The sequence below is a fragment of the Hyaena hyaena genome, unplaced genomic scaffold (assembly GCF_003009895.1).
Source record: "Hyaena hyaena isolate Hyena2069 unplaced genomic scaffold, ASM300989v1 scaffold_206, whole genome shotgun sequence".
NCBI classification, from domain to species: Eukaryota; Metazoa; Chordata; class Mammalia; order Carnivora; family Hyaenidae; genus Hyaena; species Hyaena hyaena.
Window position 1 is genome coordinate 1,029,250 of NW_024080840.1, and position 23,474 is coordinate 1,052,723.

At 37.7% G+C, this 23,474-nt stretch overlaps 1 protein-coding gene across 4 annotated transcripts in view; it reads left to right on the forward strand.

The window, feature by feature from the left end:
• Positions 1-2,506: 2,506 nt before the first annotated feature.
• Positions 2,507-23,474, forward strand: part of VPS13A (vacuolar protein sorting 13 homolog A) — a 228,593-nt gene continuing 207,625 nt past the window's right edge. For all 4 annotated transcript variants that reach the window (XR_005530230.1, XM_039242171.1, XM_039242174.1 and 1 more), the window contains exons 1-5: positions 2,507-2,718; positions 15,136-15,179; positions 17,182-17,224; positions 19,684-19,779; positions 20,048-20,149. Coding sequence is in view for 3 of the 4 variants with exons in the window: in XM_039242171.1 (XP_039098102.1) it covers positions 2,619-2,718; positions 15,136-15,179; positions 17,182-17,224; positions 19,684-19,779; positions 20,048-20,149 (385 nt within the window). In the remaining variant the exon portion in view is untranslated. The remainder of the gene's footprint in view (positions 2,719-15,135; positions 15,180-17,181; positions 17,225-19,683; positions 19,780-20,047; positions 20,150-23,474) is intronic.

The following is a 23,474-nucleotide window of genomic DNA, read 5'->3' on the forward strand; positions in this document are numbered from 1 at the left end:
ACACTTTACACTGAATATTTCCAAATTTGAAACTTGGGATATTTTTTCTCTTTTGGCAATGCTTGGACTTATTTCTCAAGGTCCAACAGATTTTTGGTTTAATGGTTTGGTAAGTGTACTTATCTTTTACATAATGACATTACTGTATCTTGGCTTACAAACTTCCTCAGATGGATTAAGCAACAGGAGGACCGACTGCAAAATTGTACCTTTTAGTAATTAGGAAATGCGTGTTTATGATGAAGCACCTAACACTAGATAAGAATTCAGTTACACCATGCATCTTCTTGTATGTTTCTAACACTTTATCGGCAGAATTTTTTTCATTGCTCTCTTTCGCAATGAAATGCTTGTAGTTCCAAATTTTCAGCGGCGCAGTCCTCCTTCATCCAATTCGACAGGCTTTTTCCGGATTATAGAAAACTAGCATGAAGTGTTTGCAAGCTATGTCAGATGCATTTTTGGACTGAGTTCTGGAGTTTTTGCACTTTAAATTCATGGTGCTAGATTTAATAGTGGAATCTAGTTACCGTCTATCTGGCTTCTTCTAAATAAAGTTATAATAGTAAAATACCTCATTATGGGCTTTTCTCTTTTCTGGGCATTTCGGCCTCTATCAGTTTCCATATACGGGTATTCTGAGGTAGATTTCCAATGCTGCTGGTCAAATGCAAAGAGGATCAGGTGGGGTGGCAGAGCGGAGTCAGTCAGAAGCTCGAGGTTCCAGCTGTGTTTCTGCATAACGTTAGTTTTGTCACCTTGGATCAATGCCTAACATCTTGATTCGTTATTGTTAAGGTTAAGAGATTGAACTGGTGACATAATAAAGACCCTTCAAATATGAAATTACCTGAAAATAATTTACGAACTCATGTGAAATAAGATTTTACATTTTTTTGTTTTAGTTTTCTTTTGCCAAGCATTCTACTGAAAAGGCAAACCTTAACCTTAAAAAAAATTGGGTGACTAGGTATAGAAAGTACTAAAATGGTACAGGAATTAACAGAAAGGTATCAGAGGCATTATTTATTCGTGATACTGTTACCCTTAAAAATAAAATTGCCGGTTATTTTACCAGCAAAAGATGGGTTTATTTGGGAACAGCAGAGGATTGTAACATGGCACCAGCAAGCTACTGCAAAACCATAGGCAAGTCCACAAACAAAAGCCGGGGGGGGGGGACATTATCCTACGACTTTTGGCTTGAACAAACGTCAACTGAGGAGGAGCTGAGGGTGATGCAAGTTTCTCATCACCTGATTGCAGGTGTAGTTGATGTCTTATAGGAGATGCAACGTCCCTCTTCCCCGGTTGGGGGCCTGTAATTGATGATTGTTTCCTGTTGAGATTCTTCTGTTAGGCCTGTAATTGTCAATTCTCCCTGTAATTGACATTGAGCGCTAAGCCTCCCTAGCTTCTCCTTCTAGCGTTGCCAGTCCACTTTAGCGAGCTTTCCCTTTCATGTTCACGACGCAAAGAGAAAAAGTTCAAAGTACACTCCTACATCTTAAGCCCTTAGGAGGGTGGTCATTATGGTTCTCCACACTTCACATCCGGCGTCTCTATGACCTCAGGCGTTTGACTGTATTTCTTACGTAAGACGAAACGGGGGTGGGATGGGGCTGAAAGAAGAGTTCTCTTTTTTATTTAGTTGAGGTCACTTGTAAGGCTCAAGGGTTGAGTGTAGACCTCACTGTGTTTCTTGGAGGGCGCTCAGCAGTTTCTGGACTGGTAGCCCTAACTCTGAATCTGAAAGGAGGCTCCTTGTAAATAACTTGACCAAAAGAAGAGTGACTCGTCAGATGAAGGGGGGGGCGTGGCATTCCAACACCGAGTTTACTCCGCACTGCCCTTCCACTTTCTGGCACTGTTCGCGGCAGGGGCAGTTAAGTCACCCCAGGAGCGTCCTGGCCTTGCGCTGAGAGCACGGGCCGGGGCAGTTACAGCGTCCAGACACAGGCTAGCCTGACGCAGCAACCCGTAATAATGTGTGCGTGGGGGGGGAGGGGACTCCTTGGGACCCTCCCTTAAGACGCCTCCAGCCAGACAGCGAAAGGGCTGGAAACTGCCCACGCCTTGCTCAGGTGCAAGTCCTACGGGTCCGCGTGTGGGGTCGCCTCCACTGTAGGGCAAGGGGCGTTCCGTGCCTGGTACACGGCCGCGCCCCGCCCCGCCCCCGCCGCGGGTCCAGACCCGGGTCAGCCGGTGAGGGCGGGGTCGGGGAAAAAACCTGGCAGCTGCCTCCGCTCATCCCGTTGCTAGGCGATGGGGGAAAAGGCGGGGCCAACGGGTAAAAGGAGGCGGGTTCTGCAAGGAAGACTCTCGCGTCAGAGAAGCGGCCGCGCAGCCGCCCTTGCTTTGCTCCGGGAGGCGCGCCCTGGTCGGCGTCGCGCTCCGCCCCCGCCCTAGAGCCCGTCCTGCGCACGCGCGGGAGCGAGCGCCCGCCTCCGCCCCTCGCTGGGCTCGCGGCGTGGCTGCGCGTCCGGCGCTGGGGCAGCTCCGGAGGCAGCCGCCCGGGAGCCGGTGAACCGAGCGGTCTCGGGGGAGGGCGCGGGGCGGCCGGGCGCTGGAAGCAGGAGCGCGGGGGGCGGCTTCCGTGTCCACCGCGGCTGAGGAAAATGGTGTTCGAGTCGGTGGTCGTGGATGTGTTGAACCGGTTCTTGGGGGACTATGTGGTGAACCTGGACACGTCCCAGCTCACTCTGGGCATCTGGGGAGGTAACGAGACCGCCGCCGCCCCCTCAATCTCGTTTTCCTCCCGGCCCTTGGTTCTCGGGGCCTCGGGCCCCTCGCTCGCTCGGCGCCACCACCTGCCGCCGCCCTCCTCGGGGTTAAATTACGTAAAGCCAGGCGGCGGTTCCAGGGCCTCTGCCCGCAAGTTGTTTATATTCCGGCAGGAAGGGGTTGGGGTCGGGGTGCGGGTTGTAACGTCCCCCTTTTCCGAGCCGTGCGGCTGAGGGGGCCCGCGGTGGACTCCGAGGGTGCGGGGGACCGATTGCGCCAGGCGCCCTTTCCTGCCCGTCGCCCCGCGCGGGCGGCACTCAGCCGCGCGGGTCGTGGGGAGGCCACGAGACGCCCGGGGGTTGGGCCCACCCCTGGCCTTTGGCACCCCCGTGGGTTATGGCGACTGCTCGGGAGAGCCCGCGGAGGGTCGCACGTTGTCCCGCACGTGCAGGCAGGGCGTTGAGCCCAAGGACGCCGTCTCCCTCCCCCAGCCGGGGCGTGCGGCTGAACCGTGGTGTCTCGTCGGCCCCCCGGCTTCCTGGCCACCGCACCTGCGATCCGGGTTGCCGGCCCGGCCCCTGCGGATAACAGAAAGCGAAACTCCCGTGCACAGTCAACCCAAACGGTGGGTCAGGTGTTTCCAGTTCACGGCCTGCCCCGGGAGCGTGTCACGTTTGTCAGGCTCTGGGATTTGGTGGGTCCGGGTGAACTGTGAGAAAGCAGGTGCGCCGGGCAACCTCTCAGACCCACAAAAGACGGGGAGGAACGGGCGCTTAGGTTGCTTAGGGTGAAGGATCGAAGCTCTCTACTTTGTATCCATTTGCTCTGGCGCGTTCCCTTATTTGGAGCCTCGATTTCCGTGCTGCCCCCTGTTTTTGGAGGGTACTCTATTTATAAACATCCATTGTAAGTGGAAGGGAATCTCTTAGGCCAAAGTTAGGGCTCATTTGGGGGGGGGTGTTAACGGTTAATATGCGCACACTTTCAGTCTAGCCTCCTTCTAAGACACTCGTTTATCTTGATGTTTCTCCTTGATGAAAGAGCGTGAGTAGGTGCTGAGTTCGGTGGCGATACCCGTTGGTATCCGTGTTTGGGACCGCGCTAGAGCCGGACTGCACGGAGTAGGGACCTGAGCGCTGGCGCCGCATCTCCGACTAGTATCAGAAACGTGAAGATGGGTGAATTTGTTCAGCTTCTCGTTGGCTGAGTGGAACTAATACAGCGTGCCTTCACCCCCTTCAGAAGGAAGCCTCGAAAACACTTTGTGGTGTGTGTTGATCCTTAGTGGAGGGTTGCCGCGGAGGTGCGTGTAGACCGCGATTTAGGGATGCATTTGTTTAAAATTTGCATACTGTAAAATTCACTCGGCATGGGAAGCACTGCCTTTCTTGTCAAATGCAGTGTTAAGGAATGTATCCACAATCACAGTCATGATGCCAAAAAGTTCATCAAGACATCCAAATTCCCTGTGCTGCCCCTTTTTAGTCCACCCTTCTCTACCCCCATTTCTCCTGGCAGCCACCCCTCTGTTTCCATCCCTAGAGTCTGGTCTTTTCTTGAGTGCCATATAAATGGAATTGTAAGATCGGTAGCTTTTGAGGTCTTCTGCTTTTGCTTTATTTCACTCCTTTCACTTTTTTACACAAAATGAACTTGCTCATTCATGTGTTGCATGCACCAGTATTTCATTCCTGTATTTTTGAGTGGTATTGTATGAATGTGTTAGAAATATTTGCTGGTTTCCCTTTCTAACCGTCGTGAATGGTTTTTGTGTGAACATAAATTTTTATTTCTCTTGGGTTACTACCTAAAAGTGCAATTGTGAGGCCTTATGTTGAGTTAATATTTAATTTATGTGAAACTAAGGAGCTGCTTTTCAGAGTTCCTGTGCCATTTTGCAATCTCACCAGCTGCCTAGTGAAGTGTAGAGTAACTAAGCTTTGAGTGCTCACTAGCACTTCGCATTGACATTTCAAAAACTTTTAGCCTTTCTTCTAGGTATATAGTGCTGAAGTATTGTGCTTTGACGTTGCATATCTAGTGATTAAAGATGTTGAGCATCTTCTCATGTTCTTTGCTGTTTTTATAGTTTCATTGGTGAAGTGTTCAAATCTTTTGCTCCTTTTAATTGGATTTTTTCATTTTCTATTGAGATTCAATTTACATACCATTTAAAATGGTATTTTAAAATGAGATTTACGAAATGTTATTAATGTAGCTGAAGTACAATGTTATATTGATTTTAGGTGTACAGCAGTGATTCAACAATTCTAAAGGTTATGTAATGCTCACCATGATAAGGGTTACCATCTGTCCCTTTACCACATTGTTACAGTATTATTTAGCAAATTAAAAATAATTTATTTTTTTAAGTAGGCTCCATGCCCAACATGGGGCTGGAACTCATGACCCTCAGACTGGGTCACATGCTCTACAGACTGAGCCAGCCAGGTGCTTCCGTTATTACAATATTAATAACTGCATTCCCTATGCTTTACTTTTCATCTTAAATTTACCCTTTTAAGATGTACAGTTGAGTGCTTTTTAGCATAATCACACAATTGTGTGACTACCACCAGTCATTCCAGAACATTTTCAACACCCCCAAAGTAAACCTCATACCCATTAGCAATCACTCTCAAAATCTCTCTTGATCTTCCTAACCCCACCTGCAGCAACTTCTGATTTAATTTATGTTTTCTATAGAGTCACCAGTTCTGGATATTTCACTTAAAAGTAATCATGCAATGTACATGGCCCTTTGTTTCTGTTTTCTTTTCACTTAAATTTATATTTTCAAGCTTGATGTAGGATGTATCATTATTTTATTTCTTTTTATAACTGAATAATATTCCATTGGATATATCACATTTTGTTTATTCATTCATCAGTTGATAGATATTTAAATTATTCTTTTTGGTCTTTATGAGTGATGCTGCTGTGAACATTCATGTACAAGTTTTTTGTGGGCGTATGTTCTAAATTTTCTTGAATATATGCCTAGGACTGGAATTGCTGAGTCATATGGTAATTCAGACTTCTTAGAGTACTAACTCTTTTCCTAAATATTTTCTTATTGCTAAGTATTGAGAGTTCTTTACATGTTATGGATAGGAGTCTTTTGTCAGAAAACTTAAAATATTTTCTCCCAGTCTCTTCCAAGTTTGTCTTTTGGAAAGCAAAAGTTTTAAATTTGGATCAAGCCAGCCTCAGCAAAAACTTTTCCTGAGTCCTGTTTTTGATGTATCTATGAAATCTTTGCCTTCCCTGAAATCACAGAGATGTTCTCCTATGTTTTCTTATACAGGATTTATAATTTTATATTTTACTTTTAGATTTCTGATCCATTTTTGTATAAGTTGTATATGTTGAAAGTTGACATTCATTTGTTTGCATGTGGACGCACATGTTCAATTGTTATAGTACCATTTGCTGAAAAATCCTTTTCATAGGATTATTTTTGCACTTTTGTAAAAAAAAAAAAAAAAAAAGGACTTTATATTTGTGGGTGTATTTTTGCGTTGTCATCTGTTTCAGTAATAACTTGTGTACATCCTCTCGCCAATACCACTCTTGATAAATCTAGCTGATAGTAAGTCTTGAAATCGGATAGTGTGATTCCTCTAACTTTGGTGTTTATGAAAATTTTAAAACCATGTCAGTGTTTTATGTATAGAAGTTATATTTTGATAAGCAAAACTTTATTTTACTTATTATTTTTTTTTTTAGAGAGCACACGCAAGAAGGGTGAGAGGCAGAGAGAGACGATTTTTTGTTTATTTTTGAGAGAGAGTGTGAGCAGGGAAGGGGCAGTGAGGGGGAGACAGAGGATCTGAAGCAGGCTTTCTGCTGTCACTACATAGCCTAATGTAGGGCTCAGACCTACAAGTTGTGAAATCATGCCTTGAGACCAAGTTGGGCGCTTAACCTACTGAACCGCCGAGGCGCCCTGAAAGACAGAATCAGAATCTTAAGCAGGCTCCGTGCTCAGTTCGGAGTGTGATGCAGGGCATGATCCCAGGATCACGACCGGACCTGAAATCAAGAGTCAGATGCTCAACTGTTTGAGCTACCCACGTGCCCTTAGTGGAGCTTTAAATAAGAACTTTTTTAAAGAAAAAAAAATCCTTTGAGAATTTTTTTTATTTAAAAAAATTTTAATGCTTATTTTTGAGAGAGCGTGAGAGAGAACGAGAGAGAGGAGACAGAGGGAGACATGGAATCTGAAGCAGGCTCCAGGCTCTGAGCTGTCAGCACAGAGCCCGACTGAGCCACCCAGGTGCTTCTGTTTTGAGAATTTAAAAAGCAGAATTTTATTTTTTTTATTTAATTTTTTTTTTTTTTTACAAATATTTTGTCAAGTTGGTTTCCATATAACATCCAGTGCTCATCCCCACAAGTTCCCTCCTCCGTGCCCATCCCCCCTCCCTCCCACATCCATCAGTCCTCAGTTTTTGTCAGCATTCAAGAGTCTCTCATGGTTTGCCTCTCTCCCTATCCCCCACCATTTCCACCCTTCTTCTCCCCCTTGTTCCTCCGTTGAATTCCTCCTAATCCTCCTATACGTGCAAACATATGATATTTGCCCTTCTCTGCCTGACTTGTTTCGCTCAGCATTACACCGTCAAGGTCCATCCATGTTGCTACACATGGCCAGATTTCATTCTTTCTCATTGCCACGTAGTATAGATAAACCACATCTTCTTGACCCATTCATCCGTTGATGGACACTTAGGTTTAGCTATTCAGAGTGCTGCTATGAACATTGGGGTACATGTGCTCCTGTGCATCAGCACTCATATCTCTTGGGTAAATTCCTAGCAGTGCTATTGTAAAAAGCAGAATTTTAAAAAATTATTTGAAAATTTCAATGAAAGAAACTAGATGATGCATGGGAAAATTGTTAAGATTATGGAGTTAATATTTTACAGTCTAACGTCAGAAGGTTTTAAATGTATGCTTTTGCTAGGTGTATGTAATCCAGCTAATTTCACTGTTAGCATATTAATAGTGTTAGTGTTCAGGAATTACATGGATGATTTCAAACCTGATAACGGGTAGTGCTCTGAAAATTTGTTTCTGTTTTTTTGGAAATTAGAGTCCATTTTTCCTTGGAAACATTGTTATATATGAATGAAGACTTTCTAAAAATGTATTTAATTATAATGTAGAACAGTGCTACTATACTGGGCCCTACAGGAAATAGACTTGAGTGCTGGATGCATCTATTTTGTGAGGGAGAAAGAGGGATTGAGCTTTATCTCACACTCTTGAGGAATTTTGATGTTGATAAAGTATACTTTTTATACACTGCTACTGACAACCCTCCACCCTTTTTATATGTCATCTACTTAGGGAGGTGGTAGTACTTCATTGTTGCATCTGACATTAATCTCCCACCTTTTCTAAGCTGGCATTTTGTGTTTCCTTTAAAAGCTAGGCTGCATCAGAATCAGCCATATGTGTTCCTTAGAGATAGAGATTTCTGAACTGCTTTCTAGATTTATAATTGTTTTATCTGGAGTAGCACACCAAAAACAAATTTTTTTTTTAAACAAATGACATGGGATTGTGATGCATAACTAGGTGCATTTTAAGAGCACTTTGAGGGCAAACATTAGAAATTCAGAGGCAGAAGCAATAATAAAGGTGGCTCATGTGATAAAACTCTCTCTTGTTTTCTCTAAAATTATAGGATTCATAAATTTGCAGGTTTTTTTTTTTCCTTTTAGTGGTGGTGCTTATACCTGGTAGTGTTATGTAACATTAGAAACCGATTTCTTGTTATTTTTTTTTTTAACTAACTTGCATTTTATTTTTTTTTTACAATGTTACTTAGTTTTCTTTTTATAATAGAATTTAATGGTAGGTGGCCACTTACTGCATACCCCCAGTATCCTAGTGGCTCTGTAGGAAGATCAGGGTTCAGTCAGGGCACAATTCCTGATTTGAAGGAGTCACTTGTCTGTGAAAAGAATATACTGGGAGAGCTAAACAGATGTTTGTTGAAATCTAGTGGTAGTTACCAGTTTTAATTCCTTAAATATTATTTTTACCTTTACATTCCGAGAAACTTTTATAGAATGTTAGCACTGAAAGGGAACATTTTATTATGAAAAGTTAAACCTACAGAATTAAAAGATTTTACAGTCCATATCCATATACCTGTAATCTCGATGGTACCACTAATTATGTATTAACGCCTTTATTGAAACATAACTGACATAGTAAAACGCACATATTTAAAGTCTGCAGTTTGATAAATCTTGACATGTATGCTCTTGGGAAATAGTCATGACGATCAAGATAATGAAATATCCGTCATACTCAAAAGATTTTTTTGGCCCATCTCCAGAGGCATCCAGATGGCCTGGATATATATATCCAGTGTTCCGATATATATATATATATATGTATTTTTTCCCCCTCTACCGTACGTAACTATACCTCTATTCTTGACTTACTGAAAGTGTTTTTTGTCCGTTCCCCCCGCCCCCCTCCAACCAAGAGTGTGTATTGGGTTTTGTAAACTGGTTTTTCTGTGTCTGTTGATAATGATCATAAGATTTCTCTTCTTCAGCCTGTTGATGTAATGGATCACATTAATTATTTTTGAATGTCGAATGAGCCTTTCATACCTGGAATATATTCCACCTGGTTTTGGTGTATAATTATTTTGCATTGTTGGATTCAATTTGATACTTTGTTGAGGACTTTTGCATGTATGTTCATGGGAGATAGTGGCCTGTAGCTATTTTTTTTTTCTTTTTTCCTCTTGTAATGTGTTTATCTGGTTTTGGTGTTAGGGTAATGCTGACCTCATTAAGTGAGTTAAGAAGTGTTCCCATTGGTTCTGTTTGCTAGAGGAGATCGTCAGGGTTTAGTATCATTTTTTCTTAAATGTTTGGTAGAACATTAGTGAAACCATCAGGGCATTATGATTTCAGTTTTGAAAGACTGTTAATTGTTGAATCAATGTCTTTAATAGATACAGGCTTATTTCAGTATCTTTTTATCTTGTGTGAGTTTTGCCAGAATATATTTTTTGAAGAATTGTTACAACTTTTATGGGCATGTTTGTATTCTTTTATTATCCTTTTACTGTCCATAGAATCAGTAATGATGGCCCTTCCTTTCATTTGTGATACTGGTAATTTGTGTCTTTTCTTTCATAGTTAACCTGGCTAGAGAGTTTATCAATTTTATTGATCTTTTCAGAGAACCATCTTTTGGTTTCATTGGTTTTTCTCTTGATTTTTCTGTATTGAATTTCATTGATTTCTCCTCTAATTCTTATTTCTTTTCTTCTGCTTACTTAGGATTTAATTTGCTCTTCTATTTCTAGGTTCCTAAGGTGAAGCTAGGTTATTAGACCTTTCTTCTTTTCTAATAAATGAATTCAGTGGTATAAATTTCTTTCTAAGCCCTGCTTTTCCTGCATGTCATATTTTGAGAGCTGTATTTTCATTTGATTCAAGATACTTTTCAGTTTCTTTTGAGACTTCTTTGACTTCTGTGTTATTTTAAATTAGTATTTACCAAATCTTCAGGTATTTTGGGAGTTTCTAGCTTTTTTTTTTGTTGCCGATTTCTAGTTTAAGTCCATTGGTCTGAAAACAAGTTATGTGTGACTTTTATTGCTTTAAATTTGTGAAGGTATGTTTTATGGCCCAGGGTTTGGATTATTGTGGTGAATGTTCTGTATGAACTTGAAAAGAATATGTATTCTGGTATTGTTGAAAGAAATGTTCTATAAATTTTAATTAGATCTCTTTGCTTTTAATTTGTTTATGCCTTTATGTTTAGAATGGGTTCCTTGCAGACATTATATTGTTGGGTTTTGTTTTTCTTATCAACTGTGTCAAGTTTTCTTTTTTCATTGGTATATTCAGACCATTTATATTTAAAGTGATTATTGATATGGTTGGTTGATGGTTATCTATTATATTTGTAGCTCTTTTCTATTTTTTGCATGCATGTCTTTGCTTTTTAAAATCTTCCCCTCTTTTTCTGCCTCTTCTGGTTTTAATTGAGCATTTTCTATAATTACATTTTTCCTCTCCTAATATATCAATTATACTTCTCAAATTTGTTATTTATCTTTTATTTTATTATTATTTTTTAGTGGGTGCTTTGGGATTGCAACGTGCATTTAAAACTAATCTAAGTCTAGAGCACCTGGGCGGCTCATTTGGTTAAACATCCAACTCTTGATTTTGGCTCAGATCATGATCTCATGGTTTGTGAGTTTGAGCCCCACATCTGGCTTCACACTGATAGCATGGAGCCTGGTTGATATTCTCTCCCTGTCTCTCTGCCACTCCCCTGCTCACTTGCTCTCTCATAATAAATCAGTAACGAACAACAAAAAAATGAAACTAATCAAAGTCAAATCAAATAAAGGTATATTGCTTCAGAGATAGTGGAGGCACATAAAAGAGTATTTTACTTCATTCCTTTCGCTTTATATAACATTGTTGTCATTTATTTCACTTATCCGTAAGCTGTACTTACCCAGTTGACTATTGCTATTATTATTATTATTAATGTTTTATTTACTTCGGGGGGTAGGGAGAGAGAGGGGAGAGAGAGAGACAGACAGACAGAGATAGCGTGAGCAGGGGAGGGTCAGAGAGAGAAGGAGAGATGGAATCTGAAACAGGCTCCAGGCTCTGAGCTGGCTGTCAGCACAGAGCCTAATGAGGGTCTTGAACCCAGGAACCGTAAGATCATGACCTGAGCTGAAGTCTGATGCTCAACCGACTGAGCTACCCAGGTGCCCCTTATTATTATTTTGAACACCTTTCCATTAGATCATTAATAAGAAAACTAAAAGGCTTAATTTTACCTTTATTCCTTTTCTAATTATTATTATTTTGAACACCTTTCCATTAGATCATTAATAAGAAAACTAAAAGGCTTAATTTTACCTTTATTCCTTTTCTAATGCTCTTATAGATCTAAGTTTCTGACCTATATTGTTTTCCTTCTCTGTGAAAACTTTAAAAATTTCTTGCAAGGGAGGTCTGGCAAAAAAGAAAAAGAAAAAAGCCATCAGTTTTTGTTTACCTAGAAAGTATTTCTCTTTTACATCTCCACCACTTAAAAAAAAAGTCGTGAAATACAACACAAAATTAATCATCTTAATGATATGTTTAGTTTCAGGTGTACCGTATATTGATTCAACAGTTCTGTACATTACTCAGTATTCATCCTAAGTGTAGCCACCATCTGTCATCCATTAGTATATTTGCAGCATTATTGACTATATTCTCTTCGTTGTACTTTTCATTTCTGTGACTTATTTATTTTATAACTGGAGTCTTTACATAATCACTGTCACTTATTTTGCCCATCCCCCCTGACCGATCTCTCCTCTAGCAGTCATCAGTTTGTTCGGTGTATTTGAATCTGTTTGTTTTTGTTTCATTGGTTTGTTTTTTAGATTCCACATATAAGTGACATCATGGTATTTGTCTTTCTTTCACTTATTTCACTTAGCACAATACCTTCTAGGTCCATCCATATTGTTGCAAATGGCAAGGTCTCATTCTTTTTTATGGCTGAGTAATATTTGCCGGTGTGTGTATGCATTCATCTACTGATGGATGCTTGGGTTGCTTCCATATGTTACCTATTGTAAATAATGCAGTAAACAGAGATGCATATATCTTTTTGAATTAGTGTTTTTGTTTTTTGGGGGGGTAAAAATACGGTAGTGGAATTACTGGATCATATAGTATCTCTTTATAATTTTTTGAGGAACCTCCATATTCTTTTCCATAGCAGGTGCACCAGTTTACATTCCTACCAACAGTGCATGAGGGTTCTTTTTTCTCCACATTCTCACCAGTACTTGTTATTTCTTGTCTTTTTGATTTTAGCCTTTCTGACAGGTGGGAGGTTAATATCTCATTGTGGTTTTGATTTGCATTTCTCTGATGATGAGTGATGTTGAGCATCTTTTCCTGTGTCTGTTGGCCTTCTGGATGTCCTCTTTGAGGAAAAAAAAGTGTCTTCAGGTCCTCTGCCATTTAAAATCAGATTATTAATAGTGTTTTTGCTGTTGAGTTGTATAAGTACCTCATAGAGTTTGGATATTAACCCTTTATTGGATATATCCTTTGAAAATATCTTTTCCCATTCAGTAGGTTGTGTTTTTGTTTTGTTGTTGATGGTTTCCTTTACTGTGGGAAAGCTTTTTATTTTAATGTCCCTATAGTTTACTTTTGCTTTTGTTTCCTTGCCTTAGGACACAGATCTGGAACAATGTTTCTATGGTGATGTCAAAGAAACTACTGTCCCTGTTTTCTTGAGGGGTTTTATGGTTTCAGCTTGCACATTTAGGTCTTTAGTCTACTTTTGAGTTTTATGTATGCTGCAATAAAATGGTCCAGTTTCATTTTTTTTCAGTAGCTCTCCAGTTTTCGTGTACAATCTGTTGAAGAGGCGGTCTTCTCTCCATTGTATATTCTTGTCTTCTTTGTCATAGATTAATTGACCATGTAACTGTGGGTTTCTTTCTGGGCTCTCTATTCTGCTCCACTGATCTATGTGTATATTTTTGTGTCGGTACCATACTGTTGGGATTACTACAACTTCATAGAATATCTTGAAATTTGGGATAATGATATCCCCAGATTTGTTCTTTCTCAAGATTGCTTCGGCTATTCAGGCTTTTCTCTGGTTCCATACACATTTAGGATTATTTATTTTAGTTCTTTGAAAAATGATGTTAGTATTTTGATAGGGATTGTGTTGAACCTGTAGATTGCTTTTTGTAATGAGATTTTAATGATAGTGTTCCAATCCATGAACATGGAGTATTTTCCCATTTGTTAGTGTTTGCTTCAATTTGTTTCATCAGGATTTTACAGTTTTTCAGAGTATAGGTCTTTCATCTCTTTGGTTGGGTTTATTCCTAGGTATTTTACTATTTTTGGTGAATTGTAAGTGGAATTGTTTTCTTAATTTCTCTTCATTATTACTGTGTAGAGATGCCATAAATTTCGTATCCTGCAACTTTACTGAATTCATTTATCAGTTTTTTTTTTTCTGATGGAAACTTTAGGGTTTTCTATATACAGTAGCATGTCCTTTCAAGTAGTGAAAGTTTTACTTCTTCCTTGCTAATTGAAGTGCCTTTTATTTCTTCTTCTTGTCTGAGTACTATGATTAAGACTTCCAGTACTATGTTGAATAAAAGTGGAGAGAGTGGAGATCATTGTTTTGTTCCTGGTTTTAGAGGAAAAGCTCTTATTGTTTCACCACTGAGTATGATGTTAGTTAGTTGTGGGTTTTTGATACATGGCCGTTATTATGTTGAGGTATGCTCACTCTAAATATACTTTGTCTTATTATTAATGGATGTTGCATTTTGTCAAAATGTTTTCTGCATTTACTGAGGTGATCATAGGGCTTTTTCCCCTTTTGTTAATGTGAGGTATCACATTGATTGATATGTAAGTATTAAACCACTCTTGCATCTGGAATGACTCCTACTCAATTGTAGTCAGTGATTTTTTTTTTAATGTTGGATTTGGTTTACTAATATTTTGTTGAGGATCTCTGTATCTTTCATCATCAGTGATACTGGCTTTTGGTTTTCTCTTTTTGTAGTGTCTTTGTTTTTGGTGTTAGGGTATTGCTGGCCTGGTAGAATGACTTTGGAAGTTTTCCTTTCTTTTGGAATTTTTGGAATGGTTGTAGAATAGGTATTAACTCTTTAGATGTTTGGTAGAATTTACCTTTGAAGCCATCTGGTCTTGGACTTTTGCTTTTTGTGGATTTTTGTGGTTACTGATTCAATTTCCTTGCTAGTAATCAGTTTGTTCAAATTTTCTATTCATTTCTGATTTACTTTTGGAAGATTGTATGTTTTTAGGAATTTAGAGAATGAAGTATGTCTATTTATTTTTAGATGTTTTCATTTTTGAGAGAAAGAGCATGAGTGGGAGAGAGGGGCAGAGAGAGAGGGGGACAGAGGATCCAAAGTGGGCTGTGAGCTGACAGCAATGAGCCTGATGTGGGGCTCAAATTCACAAACCATGAGCTCATGGTCTGAGCAGCAGTTGGATGCGCAACTGACTGAGCCACCTGGGTGCCCTGAGTATGCCTTTTATTTTTTTAATTTTTTAATTTTTAAAATTACTTATTTAAAAAGAGAGAGCAAGCAGGGGAGGTGCAGAGAGAGAGAGAGGGAGACAGAGAATCCAAGCACGATCCATGCTATTAGCACAGAGCCTGATGCAGGACTCAAGACTCACGAACAGTGAAATCATGACCTGAGCTGAAACCAAGAGTCAGATGCTTTTCTGAGCCATCTAGGCAACCCCCAAAGTATGCCTTTTTAAAATGAAAAATATTTTAATATTTTAATTTTATTTTTGAAATCTTTTTTTTTTTTTTTAGGAGCTGTGGCCTTGAAGAATCTTGAAATTAAAGAAAATGCTCTGGTAGGTTTTGAGTACAAAAAATTTGTAATGTCAGTACATTTAACTATATAGACTTTTTGATTTTCTTTGTCATTTTAAATTATTCAAGCTTGTGAAAATTTTTAAAAAATAATTTCTGCAAAATGTGTATTTTAACAAGTAGACTTTTAATCTCCCTTAAAAGCACAAACAGAGAGTGGTTTCCCAGTATTTAAAAATACTTCTAATTTTTTCTTTCTGTAGGACTTTCTTTTAAATGGTTAATTCATTTTTTAATAGTCTACAAATTTTAATACCATGGTTTTTCTTTTTTTTACTATAGAGTATTTTTTATTATAGAATTTGGTGGTACTAATTACATGTTATACAGTCATTAAGCCATATCTTTTTTCTGTAACTTTTTCATTGGGTCAAAGGAATCCTGTAACCGTTAAGAAATGACTCCCCATTCCTGCTCTTTATAGACCATGCTAACCTTTAATCTACTTTCTGTTTCTATGAATTTGCTTGTGTACCTCATAAGTGGAATCCTGCTATGTCTGTCATACTGTGTTTGACACATTCACTTAGCATAATTCCTCTAAGGTTTGTCTATGTTGTTTGTATCAGAACAACATTTGATTTTGTAGCTGGGTAATATTGCAGCGTATCTTTATGCCATGTTTTGTTTTTCCATCAATACCTTGATAGACACTAGAGTTGTTTCTGCCTTTTGACTCTTGGGAATAGTGCTGCCGTAACAGTGGCATACACATGTCTGTTCAGTTCCCTGTTTTCAGTCCCCATGGCTAAATGACTTCCAGTGGAATCGCTGGTTTTATGGTCATTTTATGCTTAATATTTTAAGAACTGCCATTCCATTTTCCATATTAGTTGAACCATTTTATATTCCTACTACCAAAGCATATAGTTTCCACTTTCTCCACATCCTTGCTGACATTTATTAATTAAAAAAATATTTTTTTCATTTATCTTAAGTATATTCTATTACCCAAGGTGGGGCTTGAGCTCATGACCCCAAGATCAGAGTCATATGCTCTACCAGCAGAGCCAGCTAGGCATTAGTTTTGATTTTCAGATTATACCCATCCTAGTAGAAAGTGGTATTTCATTTTCGTTCCTCTTAGCATTTCCCTCATGACTAGTGAGACTGAACATTTTTTCATGTGCTTTTTGGCCATTTGTATATGTTCTTTGGATATGTCTATTGAAAATAGTTGCTGACTTTTTACTTGTTTTTGTTTGCTTGTTTGAATTGTATTTATTTATTTTTGATATTTTCCTTTATCAGATACATGATTTGCAAAATTTACCCCCATTCTTTGTGTTGCCGTCTGCCTCTGTTGGTAGTGTCCTTTGATGCACCAAACTTTTTAATCTTGGTGAAATTTCATCTGATTTTTTTTTTTCCTTTTGTTGTTTGTGTCTTTGATGTGCTATCCAAGAAATCATTGGCAAATCTAATATCAAGATTTTACTGTATGTTTTCTTGTAAGGGTTTTGTAGTTTTAGTTCTTATGTTTAGGTCTTATGTCCATTTTGAATTTTTATAGATGGTTATAAGATAAGGGTTTAACTTTATTCCTTTGTGTGTGGATGTCCAGTTTTATCAGCACCACTTATGGAAAAGGTTGTCCTTTGTTCTGTTGGATGGGGAGAAATTCTTTTGAGGAGATTTTTTTGCAAAATGGAATTTTAACTTTCCTATAAGGACAAATCGATAGTGAAATTTCCTACCTTATTTTCCCCTCAGACAATATAAAAGTATGGTTTTGCTAAGAGTAATTTAGGTGGTCTGTATTACTGAAGAACTTTCCCCCTACTTATTTAAAAATGATCAGTCTCCCTGAATGTTATGTAGTTGAGAATAATATTATAATTAATTATTGAAGAATTTAAGTGTTGAAGGTAAAGAGAAGGTACAAGTTAACTTAAACCTTTTAAATAATTTTGGGAACAAAAAGTCTTCTGTTTTGTTGACCTGTATATATACTAATATTTTATGTATATATATGTTTTGTAGAGTCAACTGGATGTACCATTTAAAGTTAAAGTTGGTCATATAGGTAAGCTGTGCTTATTATTTGAATGTCCTTGCTGGACATGCAGTAAGAATGATATGCTTAGTATCTCTCTAATGTGATATTGTTAATGTTTCTGAGCACTAATTGAAAATCATGTATTTTCATCTAGATAGCTTAGTTGTGTAACTTAAAGATACCGTGTGGTCCATATATCCCTTGTTTAAAAACTGTGAAATTATACGTTTACTAGGTATTAAAAATGAGTTGAGAGCAGTGTGTTAAACCTCATAGCATAACTGTCTCTGTTTCTTAGGTTTCTGACTAGTTATTGCTGTCTTCTGATCATCGAGGTCTGTTGTAAGGAGTAGGGTCTGGGTTTCCCAGGCAATGTGACTTGGAATGAGTCAGAGACTTAGCTTCTGAGGTTGTCATACCTCGGTCCTAGCAGCTGTCATTCTTTAATATCATTATTTTTTTCTTATACTAGACAATAAGTTTCTTAAGTCAATTTAATTTTTATTCTCACCACTTAGTACAATACCTGACATACAGTAGGGACACAATTTGTTGAGTGAAGCAAGTACACATTTCCAGATGTACACCATTATAACCAGTTTTATAGAAACGTATTTTCCCCTTGCTGTTCTTGGGTGGTGTTAATCTTACTGATCCTTCAGAGTTTCCTTCACTTGGCATTTAGAGTCATATATATAGTAAATATAAATATATGCCTACTTTAAAAGTGGTTGTATTTATGTGGAAGATTTTTGGAATTGCCTTTGTTTATTTTTCTGTGTATTTTCCAAATTTTCTAGAAGTCTGTGCTTTTAGAAATGAGAATTTCTGGTAATGAAAGGAAAAAGTTTTTTTTTTTTTAAGATTTAATAGTGAAAGTGCTACATTATTAACTTTGTGTGTATTTCTTCGATAACTTAATGCTGTTTTGTCACTTTTCTCTGTTTTTTTACTTACTTTTTTGAATTATTGTATGTGTGTATGTGTGTGTGAACAGTCTATCTGATACATTTGTAAATTGTATCAGATTTGTCAGAATTTTTTCTAATGTGTTTATTTCATTCTGCTTATATTTTGGACTGTACACAAATTTAAAATGGTCATTGTCTTCTTTGATTTTTTTTTTTAATGTCTTTTTTTGAGAGAATGTGAGTGGGAGTAGGGCAGAGAGGGGGACAGGATCCGAAGCAGGCCCTGCACTGACGGCAGCCTGCCCACTGTGGGGCTTGAACTCATGGACTATGAGATCGTGACCTGAGCTGAAGTGGGACATTCCACCGACTCAGCCACCCAGGCACCCCAGTCTTCTCTGATTTAAAATTTGGGAAGTCATCCCTCTTTAGAAATCAGATAGTTTATTTCTTTTTCTCTGTATTGACGTTGTAAGATGAAATCTTTTCCTCAGTTTGGGGTTTTTAAAAATTTTTCATTTTTTTACTTTAAAGTTTATTTGTTCATATTTTGAGAGTGAGCGAGCAAGCAGCGGAGGGGCAGAGAGACCGAGAGAGAAAATTCTGCGTATGCTCCATGCTGTCAGTGTGCTGTTGGAGGCAGGGCTCCAACTCACAGACAGAGAGACTATGACCTGAGCCAAAATCAGGATTTGGATCCTTAACTAACTGGGCCACTCAGGCACTCCAGTTTGGGGTTTTTTTTAAACAAGAATTTTTGGGGTTTTGGGATAAATCTGTGTAGAATTTTTTTTTCCCTTCTCCAGTTACTGGTTACTGCAGCCATTGTGTTGTTAATTTTCCCTTCCCAATCATGGCAACTATTTCTAAGTCAATAGACTCATGCTTTCTAAACAAATTTAAAGTATTTTAAAACAATTAGGGAAATTTTCTGAATATGTAAGACAAGAATCAGTATAATGAATACCTTATGTTTTTTAGTTTAAGATCCATAATGCTTTAAAAATATTTTACAAAATGTTTTGTAAAACATTTTGAATGTTTGAATAGTTAGAATACTTTTTAATCTTGTTCACAATCCTTGATTATTACCATAGAAATCTATGCATACATATACTTAGAGTGATAATCGTACAAACATACGTGTATATCATCTATATGTATGAAAAATACACCTTCAGTTTTATAATTTACTTCTTGACCGTGTACTCTGAATACTTATTATAGTGATTTAGAGTAAGAATTGGGGAAATCAGAATTCTAATAGCAAGGATTGTTGGTTAATAGCAGAAGAGTATGGTTATGTTTGTGGTGCAGATTGCCATAAATAGAAACTTGTAAATTTTTAGAATAGCATTTAGTACATTTTCCAACAGTACTAATACAAATAATTTCAGATCACCACAACAAAGGCTTATTGCTTTGGGTTGTAAAATAGCATTCTGTAAAGTGACTCAGCTTGTCATTTTGCTGTCTATTCTACTACTACCTGACAGAAAACAGACTGGCAGTAAATACAGGTTGAATGAATAATATTTTTGTCCTTTTTTTTTTTTAAAAAAAAAATACATGTAGGTAATCTTAATCTTACAATTCCATGGAAAAACCTCTACACTCAACCAGTTGAAGCTGTCCTGGGAGACATTTATTTACTCATAGTGCCTTCTTCTAGTAAGTCAAATTTTAAACATTATAACTTAAAGTACTTTTATTTGTGGATGTAAAAATCTTTATATCTGATAATTATATTCAAAATACTTTTGGTGAATATTTTGAGATAGTTTTATATTTAAAGTAGCATTTGGGAAATCAAATTAAATTGGTTTTTACTCTAAATTTTTGCAGACTTAGAATTAGTGATTATTTTTCAAGGGTATGATTTGGAATGAGTATCCTTAAACTTTAGGCAGTTAAATATTCTTTTTTGTGCTTCCTGTAGAAATAAAATACGATCCTGTAAAAGAAGAAAAACAACTCTTGGAAGCAAAGCAATATGAACTTAAACGAATAGAAGAAGCAAAGCAAAAAGTAGCTGATCAAGGTAAAGGAAACAGTAAATAGGCATGGTAATAAGGAAAGGAGAGAAGACCTAAATATTTTTCACATGTGAATATTATTTTTCTCTGGAGGCTTTGAAATTATTTAACAAACATGAGAGAAACCTATTACATGAGGAATTTTAATGTGGTTTGCATATTTTTATCATGTTAGAGAAATTTTACTTACAGAAACTTTGACAAATAATATACCTAGCTTGTAAGGGTAAGATTAGTTTTTAACTAGAATAATTAATTTCATCAAGTATGTTTTCTTAGTTTTCTAGCTTTTTAATTTTTAAAATTCTTACTAATTTTTTTTTAATGTTTATTTATTTTTGAGAGAGAGAGAGAGACAGAGTGAGACCAGGAAAGGGGCAGAGAGAGAGGGAATAATAGAATCTGAAGCAGGCTCTGGGCTCTGAGCTGTCAGCACAGAGCCTGATGTGGGGCTTGAATTCACAAACTATGAGATCATGACCTCAGCTGAAGTCCAACGCTTAACTGACTGCCTTCAAATTTTTATTTTTTTTTAATGTTTATTTTTGAGGGACAGAGAAAGGGAGAGAGTGGGAGGGTCAGAGACAGGAAGATAGAGGACCCGAAACAGGTTCTGTGCTGACAGAACCTGATGCAGGGCTTGATATCACAAATAGCAAGATCATGATGTGAGCCGAAGTCAGATGCTTATCAATCAGTCGACTGAGCCACCCAGGTGCCCTGGTTTTCTAGCATTTTTTTTTTTTTTTAATTCCCTTTATATCAGTTCTTAACCTTTTGGAGATACTTAGTTGTTTGATATAATTATGTTACTCTCTGGTTCATATCCTTTCCTATTCAGCCTAAGCCAAATAGTTCATTGTTTCAACCCTTTCTTTTCTCAGTGGAAGAGCTGTCTTGGAGAAATATAATTCCTTTCTACTTGTGTGGTGGTGACTAACACCAGGTATTTTTTGTACTCTGTTCTCTTTAGTGAAACTTTCTCCTTAGCCTGTAAATACACTGTAGCTGGTCTTATCTTCAAACATAAAATGCTCTTCATAACCTGGTTATCACTTCTGTTCCTCTGTCTTTTGTTTAATAGCTAAGCATCTTAAAAATATATATATACCTACACCACTATCCTTGCCTTGCATTTATTTTTTTTTCTGATAAAAAATAAAACCTACTAATAAACATTTTACCTTTTGACAAAGAGGTAAAAATGCTGAAGGAGATTTCACACAATTTCCGGAGACACTTCTTGTAATTATATTTTCTTCTCTCTCTGAGTTCTTTCGTACCCTTTGTAGTTGTTTATCTCTATCCCCAGTCTTCTTTTTTTACTTTAATATTTTTTTATTGTAGCATACATATGACAAAGTTTACCATCTTAACCATTTTTAAGTGTACCGTTAACTGGTATTAAATAGGTTTAGAATGTTGTACAGCTATTACTGCCATCCATTTCATATCTTTTCTTTTTGTAAAATTGAAACTTAATAGTCATTAAACCACCCATCCACCCCCCTCACTTACAACCCCTGGCAACCACAACTGTACTTTCTTGTCTCTGTAATTTTGACTACTTTGATGTACTCTGAGTACAATTATACAATGTGTCTCTTTCTAACTGGCTTATTTCACTTAGCATCATGTCTCCAAGATCTGTCAGTGTTGTAGCCTATGTCACAATTTTCCTTTTAAGGCTGAATAATATTCCATTTATTGTATATACCACACTTTTCTTGTCCATTCACCCATCTATGGACACTTGGGTCATTTCTGTGCTTTACTGTCATGAATAAAGCTGCTCGGAACATGGGAGCACAGATATTCCTTTGAGATGGTGTTTTCAGTTCTTTTGGGTATATACACACAAGTGCGGTTTCTGGATTGTAGGTAATTGTACTATATTTTTAACTTTTGAGGAATCACCATACTGTTTTCGACAGGGACTTTTACAATTCTACATTTTCACCATCATTGCCCGAACGTTCTGATTTCTTCACATCCTTGCAAACGGTTGTTGTATCTTTTTTTCATAGTAGCATCCTAATGGGGATGAAATGTTATCTCATGCAGTTTTGATTTGCATTTTCCTAAAGATTAGCATTTTAATGTCTTTTCATGTGTTTATAAGCCATTTGTAGATCTTCCTTGGAGAAATGCTTATTTGAGTCTTTTGCCCATCCTTTAATTGGGTTGTCTTTGGTTGTTGCTTGGTGCTAGTTCTTTATGTATTCTTGATGTTAATCCTTTACTAAATACATGATTTGCAAATTTTCTCCCATTCTTTTTGTACTATTCTATTAGTTTCCATGAAGCCCATTTTGTCATCTTTTGTTACTTGTGCCTTGGTGTCATACACAGAAATCATCGTGAAATCATCAATTCTAATGTCATGCAGCTTTTGTCCTATGTTTTCTTCTAAGAGTTTTATAGTTTTAGGTCTTAAATTTAAATCCATTTTGAGTTAGTTTTTTTATATGTTCTTAGGTAAGGAGGAGCTAACTTCATTCTCTTGTAGATACCTAGATATCCAGCTTTCCCAGCGTTATTTATTAAAACTGTTGTCCATTTCTGATCGAATAGTCTTGGCCCCTTACCAAAACTCATTTGACTATCTGTGCAGGGGTTTATTCTGAATGCTGTATTCTGTTTCATTCGTCTGTGTGTCTGTCTTCATGGCAGTACCACACTGTTTTGATTACTGTAGTTGTGTTGTAAATTTTGAAATATGGAAGTATAAGTGTTTCAGCTTTGTTCTTTTCAAGATTGTTTTTCCTCTGTCAGAGTTCTTTGAGTTTCCTTATGAATTTAAGGATGTGTTTTTCTCTTTCTGCAAAAAGGATAATTGGGATTGCTTTGAATCTGTAGATTGCTGGGGGCAGTATGGACATGCTAACAGTGTTTCCCAATCCATGAACTTGGGTGTGTTTCCATTTATTTATGTCTTTTAAAATATCTTTTTAAAAGTGTACAAGTCTTTTACCTCCTTATGTTAATCCCTGTTATTTTATTCTTCGTGATGCTGTTGTAAAAGGAATTGTTTTTGTAGTTTCCTGCGTAGATTCTTCATTGTTAGGGAATAGAGATCTGCAATTTAGTGTGTGTGTGTGTGTGTGTGTGTGTGTGTTGACTTTGTACCCTGCTGTTTTGCTGAGTTAGTTTGTTAGTTTCAACAGTTGTTTTGTGAGGTATTTAGGGTTTTCTTCATATAAGATCATACTGTCTGTGAACAGAAATTTTACTTCTTTTTTCTGATTTGGATACCTTTTATTTCTTGCCTGATTACTCCGGCTAGACCTTCCAGTATCATGTTGAATAAAGATGACAAAATTGGACATT